Source organism: Parasteatoda tepidariorum, chromosome 10 (assembly GCF_982258835.1).
Source record: "Parasteatoda tepidariorum strain Cologne lab strain chromosome 10, Ptep-v5.0, whole genome shotgun sequence".
Taxonomy (NCBI): Eukaryota; Metazoa; Arthropoda; class Arachnida; order Araneae; family Theridiidae; genus Parasteatoda; species Parasteatoda tepidariorum.
In genome coordinates this window covers 95,407,678-95,423,692 of record NC_141764.1, presented here as the reverse complement: position 1 = coordinate 95,423,692, position 16,015 = coordinate 95,407,678, and the positions used below count along the sequence as shown (strand labels likewise).

General features: G+C 28.9%; 1 protein-coding gene across 3 annotated transcripts in view; it reads left to right on the top strand.

The window, feature by feature from the left end:
* The first annotated feature begins 789 nt into the window (after positions 1-789).
* Positions 790-16,015, top strand: part of LOC107455911 (sodium-coupled neutral amino acid transporter 7) — a 30,313-nt gene continuing 15,087 nt past the window's right edge. Inside the window, exons 1-5 of one of the 3 annotated variants that reach the window (XM_071184293.2) lie at positions 790-951; positions 2,050-2,403; positions 6,294-6,528; positions 13,199-13,375; positions 14,347-14,468. In XM_071184293.2, coding sequence (XP_071040394.2) covers positions 6,318-6,528; positions 13,199-13,375; positions 14,347-14,468 — 510 coding nt within the window. In that variant the 5' untranslated portion in view covers positions 790-951; positions 2,050-2,403; positions 6,294-6,317. Of the gene's footprint in view, positions 952-2,049; positions 2,404-2,430; positions 2,623-6,293; positions 6,529-13,198; positions 13,376-14,346; positions 14,469-16,015 lie in introns of those variants that run through there. The other 2 variants (XM_043044347.3, XM_087153400.1) reach the window with 2 other exon arrangements.

Genomic DNA, 16,015 nt, shown 5'->3' with positions numbered 1-16,015 from the left:
ATACAAGGCTATGGAGTTGAACATTAATAGTCGTAAACCCAAAATTGGGTCTGGTGTTCAATGACGGTTATGAAACAAAATTTATAAGTGCTGAAACTCTTTGACGTCTTCGGGATACGAACCATAGAACTTTCCAATGTCTCAGTCATCCTGATGTTTTACTTATTTATCACATTTTGTAGCATTCCTATGGTATTATGAGTCGGAACTTAACTGAATGCATCTGATCGGGGCAGAACTGCAGGAATTTTATTATACCCTACAGTTTCTGCTAAATAAACTTACTACATATTCTTTTAAATAACAATTCAGGTGCCTTCTAAGATATTGCTCTTCTGCCAAAGATTCTGCAGTGTGAGATGGTGGGTTCGATTCCTAGCGTATTTGCGTTCGATTCCTAACGTATATCCGTTCGAGCACACATATCTGCTGATTGAGGTATAAATGAATAAAAATTTGAAATTACACTGTCAGATGTTATTTTTCAATATTAAAGTGATTTCCTATGAAACTTTTCTACTTCAGATCAAGTAATATAATGACAAGCCACATTTTCAAAATTAGCAGGAAAGCGGTTTTGGAAAGTGGAAAACTTCACGATTGTCACAAAATAAGTTAGCAAAAAGTTGTTATGTATTTTGCTATAGTCCAGCGGAAGTTCTGGAAGCTTCTTAAGTGCCTATTTATAACAAAACTAAAGAGCAGTTAGATGTAAAAATGCCACCTTAAGAAAAAGTTCAGTTTCTTACTATTATTGCATATAATTAAATTCTATTTCTCTTTATTCGTCACAGTTAATGCAACAAAGATAATTTCAAATTAAAAAATGAAAAATATTTCCAAAAGCGATTTTAGAATCGTTTGATTTAAGAACTGTATTTGTGTTTGCAGTTTATAGTATTTAATTTTTATGAATAAAAACATGTTATGATACTTTCCCAACAGCAATAAGTAAGTTGAATGAAATGTGGAAGTTTATTTTAATAACATTTTGTGTGAAAATCATGAATGTAAGAAATTTTCGTCTTCTTGGTATTAGGGAAAAAACACTCTAAAACAATAAACTCAATCCAATAAATCTTTTTTTTTTATTCAAAAAATGAAAATTTTTATTTGTAATTAGCATTACGATCTCACACAAGCAAGTTCTAAACTAGATATCTCTTAATCTTAATAACTCTTTCTACAATAATTATTTTCAATTTAATTCGAACATGTGCTTATAAGAAATGCAATAAATAACAAGAAATCATTATAATTAATGAACTGTTTCTGTTTATACCACAAGAATAAATACGCTCTTTTAATCCATGAACATTCTATGATAATGTAAAAATTGGCAGCTATTCTATTGCTGGTAATTTTCACGCTTTAGAGAAAAATTTATTGGTATGAAAGTTAATTGTTCAATATTTAATTGAAAAAAATTATATTTAAAATCATTTCGACCACAACGTTACCTGAACGATTAAAAGATTTATATAGTAAATTCGAGCATTTTTAGGTGATATTTGAAGTGAAGGCGTGAGTAATCAAAATCCTGCTTTGAAATTTTAATTTACTAATACCGAAAGAAATCTACAAAATTCATAAATTGGCACTTTTGCTGTAAGTTTTTCGTCTAGACATTTTGTATGCTTTAAGTAAGGCAAAAATTCCCATAAGGTAATTTATGTATACATCATCATCATCAAAATTTATCTGGGTGCCTGAGGCCGTTAGCGGAATTTATGTATTCTTATGTTATTATGTATATATATATATGTGAATATATTTTTACATATTTTATGTACTAAAATATTTCAAGACATATTTTTTTCAAATATATTTATTGCAGGCGTCAAGTGCCGTCAAAACCGTGGAAGCACCCCGTGTGTTAGGTCACTTTTGAATTTGTTCGAACTTACGTGAAAATAAATAAATTAGCTAATGCATACGTATCAAATATATCTAAAAAAATAAATTATTCTACCATCAAATGATATTTCTTCTTCTTAAAATGTTATTTCTTTTTTGAATTCATAATTATAGCACAATTTCTTTTTCTAGTTATATTCGCCGTTTTAAGCAGAAACTGACCTTCTGTGCGTCTGGTTGGCGACTATTTGACGTCATTGACGTGAGCAAGGTCCAAACGATCCAAGTTGGAAGATTTTAATTTCTATTAAGAAAAAAAAATATATTGGGAAAACACCCTAACCAGTTTAAACTGCTCTTCTTCGGTTTTGCCTTTTGAAGGATCTCGTTTACAATATAACAGAGCCAGCTTTATATGAATGGTATGGAATGCCAAAATGTCAGTCGCCTTGCTTTATTTACTATGACCGCCATTTCTCGAGTTGAGATATTCATCTCGTGCGCGAAATCAATGTTATCGTCTGCTTAAACTTTTATTTGCGAGAGGTAAGATGTTTTAATAAATTGTATTTAGTGTTTATTTTCAGCAGTTAAATTGCTTTTTTGAAAAAGAATTTTTAAAACTGTGTCACTGTATTAATATATTTTTGTTGTTTTTAATTAATTTTTTTTTCAAATTCTCATTAATTTAATCCTCATTCAAATCGAACTTGTTTTAAAGCCATTGTTAAAAAATAGAAGAAAATCATGAACATTATTTTAATAGTGTAAATCAATTTTTTTCTTATTATTTTAAATAAATAATATAATAAATAAACATTAGTAAATTTCCCAATTTCTCTTTGCTTAGAACATTTATTAAATGAAATTTTTTACTTATAAAGCAGTGTTATAGCATTAAATATTATAATATTAAAATTTTTTAATATTATAACTTAGTCTTTATTATAATATTTATAATAGCAATATTATAATAAATTAATATTATAATAGCAATATTATTTGCTTTATACTTAAATAATATATATAATATTATAGTATAAAGCAAATGTTTTGCTGTTATTTTAAATAAATAATATAATAAATAAGCATTACTAAATCTCCCAATTTCTCCTTACTTAGATCATTTTGAATTCGAATATTTATTTTATTATATCAAATTTATTATATCAAATTTATTAAATCAAATTTTATTATATCAAATTTATAAAGCAGTGTTATAATATTAAATATTATAATATTAAAATTATTTAATATTATAACTTAGTCTTTATCATAATATTTATAATAGCAATATTATTTTTTTTTACTTAAATAATATATATAATATTATTATAGTATAAAGCAAATGTTTTCTATTTTAAATAAATAATATAATAAATAAGCATTACTAAATTTCCCAATTTCACTTTACTTAGATCATTTTGAATTAGAATATTTCTTTAATTATATCACATTTATTACTTATAAAGTAGTGTTACAATATTAAATATTAAAATTGTTTAATATTATAACTTAGTCTTTATTACAATATTAAAATAATTAAAATCAAAATAAGAAATCTGCTTAAAAATACCGGTTCATTAATAAACTGTGACAGTTTCTATTATCAGAGTAAACGTGAAACGTTATTGAACGAAAATATGCATAATTTATTTGTATTTATGTATTTAAAGTTTCGTGAGAAAAAGGAAAATTAGCAAATAGTATTGATGAGATTGATTTAATTTCAGAATTTATATACAGTGTTTATTCGATCAAAATTAGAAGATTCGTCAATAAATGTTTTGTTTTATATTTCATAGTTTAATTTTTTCAATTAGTATTCAACTTAGAATTTTTTTTTTTTTTTGAAGCATGCACTTTTGCTTAAAATTTGTTACATTCAAAAATAGAATAAAATTAATGTATTCCAAAGAAAGGGTTCTTAAATTTATTATTAATAAAATGTTTTTATATTGGGCATATCTTCATCGAAGTTGAGAATACAAATTTTAAATAACGTAACTCTTTAATATTTGATAACTTGGAAATTATTCGACAGACTTCGTTCAAAAAAAATTTTTGTCATTTAAAGCTACACATTTTAAAATTATGTTTAAAAAAACTTGTAGACATTACAATTCTTTTTTTCTACTATTATTAAAACACATAATAAAAAATTACCAATAATTAAAAAATTTATTCTTTACATAGAATTATCATTAATTAAACTAGTTTTATAAATGCATGCAATCGCTTGAAAAGCTCACTATGCAAATTACGCAAAAAGTAAAATTAAAACTAAGGGATTCAATTTTTTTAACTCTATCTGGTCCAAACTATTCGGACTATTGTCTAAACTACTAGATTTGAAATTTAGAGATCCGAATCCTATGAAAAATTATAAATTCATTCAGATAGATTACGATTATGAGTCTGATTCCGTAACTTAAAATTAGAATATTAACCTTTAATTAATTAGAATATTAACCTTTAATTAATAAGAATATTAACCTTTCAGATTTAGTGTTCGTACTCGAAATTCTAATCATTAGATAAATGTTACTGAGAGTGTTCATTTTTTCAATTTTCTTTGGTGTAGATTTTAAATATGTCGTGTACTTTATTTTTATTCTTTGGTATAGTTTTTTTTTATCTAAGTGAGACATATAAAATAAATATTTCCGCCAGATTGTGTGTTTGAACGAAATCGGATAATTTTCTTTCTTTCTCTCTCATCTTTGATTAAAAGTTGGAGTTAAAAAAAAAATTTAATAAATTTCAAATGTGATTTGGTCCTAATGTTTTTACATAAATATTTAAAAGAATCATCGTAAACGTTTATTTACTTCGAAATATCTTTAATTTAATAAAAATAGCTGGGAAAAATATTTCAAACCCTAAAAGACCTCCAAATATAAATTTCAAATCAAAAATTAAGATTGTAATAGCAGAAACTAGTGTAATAAAAAGCCAGTCATTTTATTATTGTAATTAGTTACAGAATCGGTCGACAAAAATACAATTACTTGTATGCTGTTTCCAAGTTACCACGGTGCATCAAGGAGTTAAAACGCAAACTTTTTTTAAAAAAAAAATCCTTACAAACCAAGAGCGTTCGCCTTCCAATGAGGTAAACCGGGTTCGAATCCCATCGGTGGACGGTCGATACAAATCCGCATCCGGCTTGCGCTGACCATAGTGCTGACGTGAAATATCTTCTAAGTGGTAGACGGATCATGGGTTAGAGTCCCCTTGTCGTCAGGCTAACAGTGGGAGGGAATCATGGTCTTCCTCTCCATATAACACAAAGGCGGTTAGTTCGATCAAAAGTTCTCCGCGAAGGCAAATTTCTCCCAATACTTGATCCTCGAGTTCCCTTGTCTTCTGGATTGGGTTCAAAATTACAAGGCTACGGAGTTGAACATTAGCAGTCGTAAACCCGAAAATCGGGTCGACTGGTCAACGACAGTTACAAAATATAAAATGAAATAATTAGTAAATAAGCAACACAATTTCGTTTGAAACATCTTGACAGTGCAGTTTACTTTTAAAATATTAAAATGTTATATTTTTAATTGAAATGTTCTCCACGGAATCAGTGACGAAACAAATTTTCACATCATTTAAAAAAATTAACTTAGCTTACAAGCCAAAAGCAATAATTAATGCAATTTATTTTGAGACATCTTAACAGAGCAGTCAAATTTTAAAATTGTTAAAATTCCTTATTTTTAATTTAATTGTTTGCTGCAAAATTAGTGGCAAAAATAATTTTTAAATTTTAGGAAATTAGCTCTCTAGCCAAATGCTAATAATAGGAAATGATTTTTTTTATCTAATAATTACTTTATGCAATTTTACAGTGCGTAATAAACTTTTAATGTCTTATTTAGCTTGTTAAAATACTCATTTTTTCAGGTTTAAAAATAATTTAGCTTATGAGCCAAGTGCAAATGATAGGAAGAGCCACGATAGCTTAGGGGTAGAGCGTTCGCCTTCCGATGAGGTGAATGGGTTCGAATCCCTGCGATGGTTGGTCCACCATACAATTTCCGCATCCGACTTGCACCGACTACAGTGCTGACGTGAAACATCCTCAGTGTTAGACGGATCATGAGTTAGAGTCTCCTTGCCGTCAGACTAACTGCGGGAGGTTTTCGTGATCTTCCTCTCCATGTTACAAATATAAAATAAAATTTCAGGAAATAATTAATGCTTCAATAAAATAATTAATGCCCATCTTAACAGTGCAGTATAATCTTAAAGTTATTAAAATTCTCTGTTTTTCATTGAATGTTCTCTGCAGAAAAGTTTTTAGAAATCAGCCTACCAGCCAAGTAAAAATAATAGGGAATGATTTTAAGTAATATTTTTTTATTATATAATTTTTCAGTGTCAAATTATTTTATTATTCTCACATTTAACTTGATAAAAACATATTTTTCTTTCAGGATATTCCTCTGTGAGCATAAACAATGCCATTCCAGATAGGTGGTAAATTGGGAGAGAGCAGTGAGTCATTGCCTGGTCATTTGCAGTGGACTCTTTCTAAAGATGTATTCCAGAAAGTCTTATCAGGCGCAACATGGTTGTCAAAATCTACTGCTCAACATAGTATTAACACTGAACATCAACCTTTATTAAAAGGAAAGAAAAGAAATTACTCTTACAATGAAATATATCAAGGTGTGTGTGTTTGTCTTATTCCAGTTAAAATTAATTTTCTTAATTAAGTTTTTTAAATTTTTAGAATTTCCCCAGTTTTTAAACCTGGTGAAAAATAAATCTATTAATTATTACAACCCTTTATGTAACATCAGAAATTTTACAGCATTACAAAAACTTACAAGAGATTTGCGTTTTATACCTCAGTAATAGTCAACTTAATAATAGACACAATAATAACAAATAGTTTAACTTCAGTCATAATTACTGGTTTTTTTCACCCCGTCATAATTTCTGCTTATTTTTCCGCAGTCATAATTCCTACCTTTTTTTTTTACCCCAGTCATAATTTTAGTCTTTTTTACACCACAATCATAATTTTGGTCTTTTTTACCCCATAGTCATAATTTTTACTTTTTTACCCCAGTCGTAATTGTTGCCTTTTTTATACCACTCGTAATTATTGTCTTTTTTACCCCAGTCACAATTTTTACCTTTTTTACCCCAGTCATAATTTTTGCCTTTATTACCCCAGTCATAATTTTTGCCTTTTTTACCCCAGTCATAATTTTTGCCTTTTTTATCCCAGTCCTTATTTCTGCCTTTTTTATCCCAGTCCTTATTTCTGCCTCTTTTACACTGGACTTAGTTCAAAGCACCGTTGATTCAAATTTACCTTGAGTAAGCAGTGATTCTAAAGTATAGCCGATTAACTTCAGGGTCAACTAAAATGGACTGTACAAATTATTACAAATCACGAATTAAAAAAAAGTTTTTTTCAATTAATATATTAAAAAAGTTTTTTTTTTTCAATTAATAATTAAAAAATCTTTTTTCATAATTATGCTCCAATCAATCTAGAAAACCAGATATATAATAAAAATATGCTGAACGACGGAGATTGGTTCCTTGTCAAAAGTTTGCTGAAATAAAACATTTCGATTTTGTATTTGTGAGACAGAATTAAAATATTCATTTAGTAAGTTAATTAAAACATTTTATTCCCAAATTATTATTTCAGCTTTTTCGAAGAATTGTTTTTCTGAAAAATACAAGATTTGGTAATCAAAACTCTCGTTGAAAATTAGGAAAACTTTATTTTAATTGGTATTTAACAGAATTTTTATTTTTCCTTTAAGTTTTGGGATAATATTTTTTATTATTTTTATATATTAAACATATAACAAATAAATTATAAAGCGATAAGCTATTTTCGAAAAAATTTGAATGATATTTACTTTTTAAATAAAGTTATTTATTCTTTACGTTGTATAGTATACAACCGCAAAGTTGGAAGCAAATATACTATATATGTATACTATGTACATCTGCTCTCGGTCACCGAAGCTATTTTATCGTTCCAATCGTATGTCTGCTCTGAACCACCCTAGCTAAGAACCATTACCAATGTTATGGTATTGAACAATACTGTTCACATAAGTTGATCAGCATTCAAAATGTATTAAATTCAAAATTGTATATAATTGTGTTTAACACTGTGGTATTAACATTAGTTCTTCTTAAAAAAATATTTTTATTTATTATCTCAATACATATTTCTCTTAAGTGGCACTTTAAACTCTGGCATTTATCTATTATCAACACTATAGTTGTTATTCATTTTGTTAGGTTGTCTTAAGTAATAATTAATGGAGCAGGGTGCGTAGCCAAATTATTCAACAAAAAATAAACACTTTTCAAGCACTCAAAAAATATTTTTAAGCACTTTAAAAAAATATCATAACTAGGCAGGGTTGGAAAGTTTTTGACAATTGATGGTATTGCCTGGTTGTAACCGTCATGTCATTAAAAAAAAACTTTTGGCATTGTTTTAGACAATTGTCAAGAATCATGAAATTTCGAATCATGTAAAACGAATGGCGTTTTCATACGCTAGGGACTGACAATACGCCGAAGTAGATTGGGGTTAAATTAATTGTGAAAACGTATGTGAACTGTGTCTTTTGCATAATTCGTAGCGAAAATTAACATGGTAAGGGAAAAATCTCATTTAGAAGAAGAGAAAATTAAGCACCTTTTAAAAACACCCAATGCAAAAAGCACCTTTAAAGGCGTTTAAAAAAAGAAAAGCGAAAATAAGCACCTTTAAGGGCTTTTAAAAAGCGAAAATAAGCACCTTTAAGGGCTTTTTAAAAAGCGAAAATAAGCACCTTTAAGCACTTCTTAAAAACGCTACGCACCCTGTGGAGTGTTGAATAATTAGTTATACGTCAAGTAATTATTTAGAGTAATTTTGCGTTTTTATAGAAATAATAAGCTTAGTTACAAAGTATTTATTCAGATTTATTTTAGATCCGTTCATTAAATTGCACCAACTAAAATTCAGCTGTACTTACGAATTTGATAAGTGCTATGTCTACACGAGTTTGGTTTATCACAATAAACGAAAATTTGAAATTAAAAAAAAATGCCTTTTTTGATAAGAACTGTTTCTTTTAGTATTTAAAAGGAAAAAGTAATATTGTGAACTTTTTACTAATTTTCGAGACCCCCCAGAAAGTGCAGGCCTAGGCGATAATCAAGCCCTGTGAATAGACTTAATACGACCACAAAGAGTTTGCATATAGCTTTAAAATTAAATAAATAAAATGTTGCTTTTAAAATTGTTCCCTCAAAAGTACTTTTCTCATTTAAACTTTTAAAGTTCTAGATTTTTCCGGTTGCTTTTACGTCATTTCAAATTTAAAACGTGCAAAAAATATCAATTTAGTTAGCAATACGGTGCCTTCTAAAATATGTTTTTCACTGATAAAATATTGACTTATAACGTATTCCATTGCTTGTTACATAATATAACCTTGTTTTCAATGAGACAAATTTTGGTTTTTGAATAAACGTATTCTATTTTGTTGTGAAACATTGCAGTATGTTACCTTGCTACAGGAGGTTTGGAATTAATTCAGAATAACAGGAAATAAAATGTAAAACTAATGATCGTTTATCTGCATCGATTTCTTTTTCAAAAACATTAATTTGATGGATCGCAGAAAGAAAATAAACTAAACGTTGTTATTAGGTACGTATCTTAGGAAAGGTCAACTTCTTGATGCGACACATTTTCTTTTGATGTTTTGTTTTAAGGGATCAAGGTTTTTATCAGCGGGTAATTTCGACTTTCACTTAATAAAGAACCGCTATATTCCGGTTTTTGCTGGTTCTGGCTAGAGTATTGACTCAGAAAACACAGATTGTTTAAAAACTCTATCATCGTGTCCTCAAATTCCCGATTGTTCAATTTTGACACTAATCAATTTAGATTAACTACTTGTTATCTTTTAAAGGCTTGTTGTCATTGAAATGGCGCAACGTCATGAAATCATAATGAGCTATATTTTATGTAGGTTTATTTTCTTCGTTTCTCTTTATTTATTTAATTGATTTAGTAATAATAATTATTCGTATTTTGAAAAATACATTTCCACTGACAGTAGGATATGGTTTCCCGATTCGAGAATAAAAATAAGACTGGCTCGGGCTCGTTTACTTAAAGGTTTCGGGCATGAACTTAAAAAATTTTCATAAACTTTTTTACTATTTATGAAATAAAGTTTGGTTAAGTATAAAAAATTTTAAAATTTATTAGGTATAAAAAAATTGCAACGATTTCCCACTTCTGTTGCTTTTGGTTTACAAGACTAACACTAATTGACAAATGCTTTTTATTCAGCTAAAGATTTTAAATTTTCTTTTTTGCACCGCAAAATTTGGCCTTTATCTGACTTACCTACATCTCGGGCTTCAAATAATTCTGCGTTTCGCTGTCCCAGGTAGGCTCGCATAAATTCTTCGGGCTCGGATCTCCAAAAGCGAGCTCGATCTCATCTCTATTCGAAAGCAAAAGTAATTTTTGCTAAACAGGAAAACACGGACATGATCTTATAAACCTAATGCATATTGTATTAGATCATTTTTTTTAAAGACGAAAAAATGTGTAGATATAATCTATAGTCTATAGTAAAAAAAAATACTATTGAGATTTTAAATATTTCTGATTGTGGCGTGCTCTTTAAAAATATATATATAATGCTAATATTGGAAAACGGTGAATGAATATTGCAATGAGGCTCTAAAAGAGCTGTACTTAAAAAGGAAGAAGTTAATACTATATTTTTAGCATAAATATTAATAACTTAAATTCGTGTAAGATTTACGAAAATTATTTTGCTTGAACAAATTGTTTTCAACAAGATAAATTTGTTGTTAATTTATATTTAAAAGCGTACAAAAATCGTAAATATATAGTAGATTATAACAGGGTGCGTAGCCAAATCTTTCAACAAAAAATAAGCACCTTATAAGTATTTTTTAAGCACCCAAATAATATTTTTAAGCTATATACATTAACAAAATATGAACTTTAGATGATCATGAGAAAATAACTAGTTTCTGACAAACAACTCTTTTCTTGATTATATTAGCCGTTATAAAATGATCGATTTTTCGGTTCGATATCAGAGGGTGGAAAATGAAGTCTGAAATTGTGAATATTTTTCAAAATACAGCAGAGTTGCACATGAGAAGGCAATAATCTCACCGAACCCAGCTCAGTAGATGCACATACGGACTCGCAAGTATTTCATCAAACATGTAAAATGATTGTCGCTTTTATACGCTATGGACCGACGGTAAGCCGAAATGAATTTGGAAAACGTTGAATAGAACAATGAGAAAAGCACGCTTTTGCATCATACGTGGTGAAAATCGACATAGTAATGGGGAAAAAATCTCATTTTTGAAAATGGAAAATTAAGCACTTTTTAAGAACACTCAATGTAAAAAGCACCTTTAAGGGCTTTTAAGTAACGAAAATCGAAAATAAGCACCTTTAGGCCCTTTTTTAAAAACGCTAGGCACCATGTATAAATATATTTCTGAATTGTATTGCTATTTATGTAAAGTATACAGATTATTCCATTTTTGATGATTTTAATCGCTCTTTTGCAATTCAAATTCCTTTTTCGTTTTTTCGCTATCCCGACCTAAATTATTTTTAAAAAGCGAAAAAAAAATTTGTTTCTCACAAAAATATTTATTTGGTACCAAAAAAAAATCTCCTCTTCTAGAAGGATTCTAAAATTATACTTTAAGGGCAGTTATTTTGTAATTCTCTTAATACTGGAAAAAACTTAATGCCTGTTTTGAAATTTTCGTGAACTATCCTAAGAGGATCTAAATTTTTTCTTTCTTGTAATTCTTTCTTATTTTCCATTAACAGTTTTTTTTTAATCAATTTCTAATAAGAAAACTTTGCAGTAACCATTATGAACGATATTTGTGTATGTTCAAAATATTTCATGTTGACCTTGTGAACCATAATACTCATTTTAGGTACCGCAACTTTTAAATTATGTTACAATAAGTAAATATTTGTATTACCTTATAAATGTGTTTACTCACATTTCCAAACTGACCGATTAACAAAGCTTTAAAATTTTCGAGTTATACTTAGATAACGCTTATTAATAAACATACTTATTATAAGATATTAAAGCGTTCAAGTTTTAAATTTCTTTAGACATTTGGAAATAAGTTTATGTCCTAGATGGTGATGGGAGAGACTTGTTTACACGCCTGTGACCGGACTAGACCTCTCTGTAGTTAAATCTGTCGGGTCACAAAGTCCTCCATATTTCCATAAGAAATTATACTTCTGGGTGTACTGAATTGGAGATTTGTCTTTCTCTGGTTCAGGTCAAAATTACGATCTGTGGATGCATGAATGGGTCCCCCCAACGAACGGGTGTGACAGAAGTCGAATTCTTGGCCATAGATGGCATCCCCTTACCTTAATGACCTACGACAACCGTTTAAGTACAAAAAGTACTGTTCGATTACTTGACTCATAGAAATTGTTCAACTTAATGTATGCCTCAAAGAAAGTTTCTGAAAATCTAATTTCCATGTTTTTCTTTTCTTTTTTTTAAAAAAAAAATTGTTTTGGTTTTTCTATTCAGACACTTAGGAAGTGTTTCTCGTTCCCCCTTCCACAAAAAAAAAATAATAATAATAATGTAAAGTCCTGAAAGCGTTAAAGGCTAACACGTGCTGGGGAAAGTAGAACATACAACTACGGAATTTTCGTAGTTCCTACAAATTTTCAATTGTAGCCATGGATCTGCAAGAAACTTTCGAAAGTTATAGTAAAGACTAATTTTGCTTTTTATGTTTCATTATCGTACAATTCTTTTAAATTTCTAAAAAAAAATATTCAAAAAAAATCTTTTTTAATTTACTGTTTTGTAGCTTGGGAAAAAGTTCCTTTTCTTGACTTTTAGATTAATATAATAATTTATTAGAAATTAAATTCATATCTATCTACCAGATACTTTTTTTGGAATCGACATTTTTTGTTTGGAACAAAATGTAGCTCGTTACATCCACATTTTAATGTTGCTAACGACGGGAAGTATTTACTCCGAAAGATTCACAAAACTACAAATACAAAAGCTAAATAATATAACTACGGAAAAGCATATATTCAAATTATTTTTCGTTCATTAATTTAATGCAACGCCTTTTGAACTAGTATCAGAACTATTTTGAATTTGTTGAAAGATATTAAATGCTAGGTTTTATTGAATTTGTATCAAACAGTATACGTGGGGTATTTTGCACCAAATACGAGGTTGTGTTTTTCTGTCTTTAACTGCCCCAATCTTTGTCATTCTAGCTAAGTCTGAAATCAACTCATCCCGTTTTGCAGCTCAGAATATCAATGCCAGGAGAGCGCTGTGGCCATCAGTTAGCAACCTACCTTTTACGATATCTGCTCATGAGCCTGTAACCATCTCCGAAGTATGCAGAACGGTCACACCTATCATACCACCTATTCCAGAAGATCACGAAGGTATATAAGTACTTTTATATATAAGTATACGGTCTAATTTTACTCTGATGCCATTAAGTATCTATTAGCGATCTATTGGCATTTATCTATTGGTGATCGAAACGGGCTACAGGTGGCACGTACCTATAGCAACATTTACTTATAGTAACATTAGGCATACTTTCACCATCGGCGTATGGATAGTCATAGAAGAAATACTCTAATTTCTTTCTTGATTTATAAATTAATTAAAAAATGCTGAGCTTGGAAACTGTGGAACTCAAAACTGCATAAAGCATAGTGCTTAATATAAGCATCATGGAAATTTTCAAATATATTTTTGATACTCTGACTGCGAAAAATATTATGGAGGAGGGAAACCCCGTACTATACATTCGTATATATCTGAGAAGAGGATAGGATGTAAGCGTGAAACCGGTCTTCTCCCCAGATGGCTTGTTCGAGCGTTTCGATCACGAATAAAAAAGCTTTGTAATGTGAATATATTAGAGAAAAACGAAAATCAAATTTGACTAGATGGAAAAAAAAATCCAATTATCAGCATTTAACATTATTTCTTAAAAATTATTGCACCTGTTGGAAAGAGTTTCGCGCTATCCTAAATTCTTTCAAGTTCCTTTCTAGTTCCAAAATTTAACAAATCGTGTCTTAATGCTTTTTGAAATCGCAATCAATCATTTCGAAAGCTCTGAAATAGGAGCATTATGCCAATAATATTGCTGAAAATAATGTCAGGAAGCTTCTTGTGTAACACCTGGCAAAACTATAAAGAAAATTGCAATGATAAATTATGTCAAAAGTATTATAAAACACTGAAAATATCTTGAGTATGTGTAGCCATTCCAAAACATTTCATTACTGAAATTTTTTAATCGTAGTTAAGTATTTCTTTTTTCAATTTTATTTTTTCAGTTTTTAACTAAATAAAATACATTTAATAATTAGAACATAATGTTTTGAATTAACTACAGGAGTTAACTGGGTCACAGCAGCATTTTTGCTGGTCAATGCAGCGCTTGGTATAGGAATTCTGAATTTTCCAGCTGCGTATGATTTAGCAGGAGGAATTGTATCAGCAACATGCACACAATTAGTAAGTAGTCAAATAGCATTTATTTACTACTTTATTATTAACATTTATTTCTTTATTATCAGCATGAAATAAAAACCAATTCAAATTATTTATTTCCCAAAAAAACAATAAAAAAATAACTTTTAAAAACCAAATTAGACCTTAAAAAGATCGAATAATTCTGTAATTGTCAGATCAAATACATAAAGCGCAGCACTTTTGTAATATACTTCCATCAATTCCCCCAACAACTGTTGAAAGTAATATGCTTCCTCTTTTCTTGTTTGATCGGTCATAGCACAATTATTGCCTTCCCTTTAAGTCCACATTAAAAGCGTATTTTTTTAAAAAATTTAATTTTATAAGTTTCCTTTTAGTTATATGAGAATTCGATTATTTATAAAAAATTTAAAAAAACTTTTGTATAAAAAATTTTTTTACTTGCAGCATTTAGTAACAATTTTAACATGTTTGGCAAAAGGCATAGAGCTATGGCGATCTGAAAACCAGGGCAACTTAAATTGTCAACAGACCCAGAGCTCTAGTTAAAATTTGATCACTACATGTGGTAGAATTTTCTATTCATACTTCCTATTTGGTAATAAGTTCTACTTGCTGCTATCAGGATGGAGCATAGCACTCAATCACAACATGCAGTTTCTTCGGCTAGTTGGAATTTGACTAACGATTAATTTATTTGGTGATAAAATAACAGAATATCTTGTTTGAAATGGTCAGAAAGCAATGAGAAATTGTATTGTCATCCGGCACAAAATTCTTTTTAAATTTTGAGTACTCAAGCTATTCTTTAAGGGGTCGAAATTTCGATTGATGATAAATTAGATTTGGTGATAAAATGACAAAAACTCCTACTGGTATAGATAGATAGATTTTGAATTAAAACTTAGATTGTCATCTGGCACGGAGCTGAAGTTAAAATATGAGCATTCAACTAGTCGGAAAGGGATCAAAGTTTCAATTGCAAGATTCCATAAATATAGACACGAAATGAAGCTAAAAAAACATAATAATTGAGAACTCTTTTATGAAAATTGACTATTGCAAACCGGCCATCGCAAGTTATGCATGCAAAGCTGAGTATTGCAAATTGAACAAAAAGTATTACATATTTGACATTAAGTTAATTAAAAATCAAATAAATCCTACCTGCCATGAAAACTACGTCAGAACGATGCGATATTTTCAATAAAAATAAATCAAAAATTGAGACCGCTTATTAATAACAAATCAAGGCTGTTTTTAAGGATTTATTTTATTCATATACACATAGACACAAAATGCACTGTTTTTGACAGTTCTGTAATTTTTTTTAAAAGTCTTTTGAGAAAATAATTTTTTAATTATACAAAATAAAAAACGCTTTTCCGGGAACTTTTTCGCTAGCCCATATTTTACAATATAAATTAAAATCCTTCTTTTTCCCTCGCTCCTTGGAGTTCTAGAAATTATTTTTTAAAATAGGTATCCGCAATAATTTAAATTATCACGAAGTAATGGTTCTGCGACGTTTGTATGAAATAAATGAGCACAAACTCACAGGAATGTTT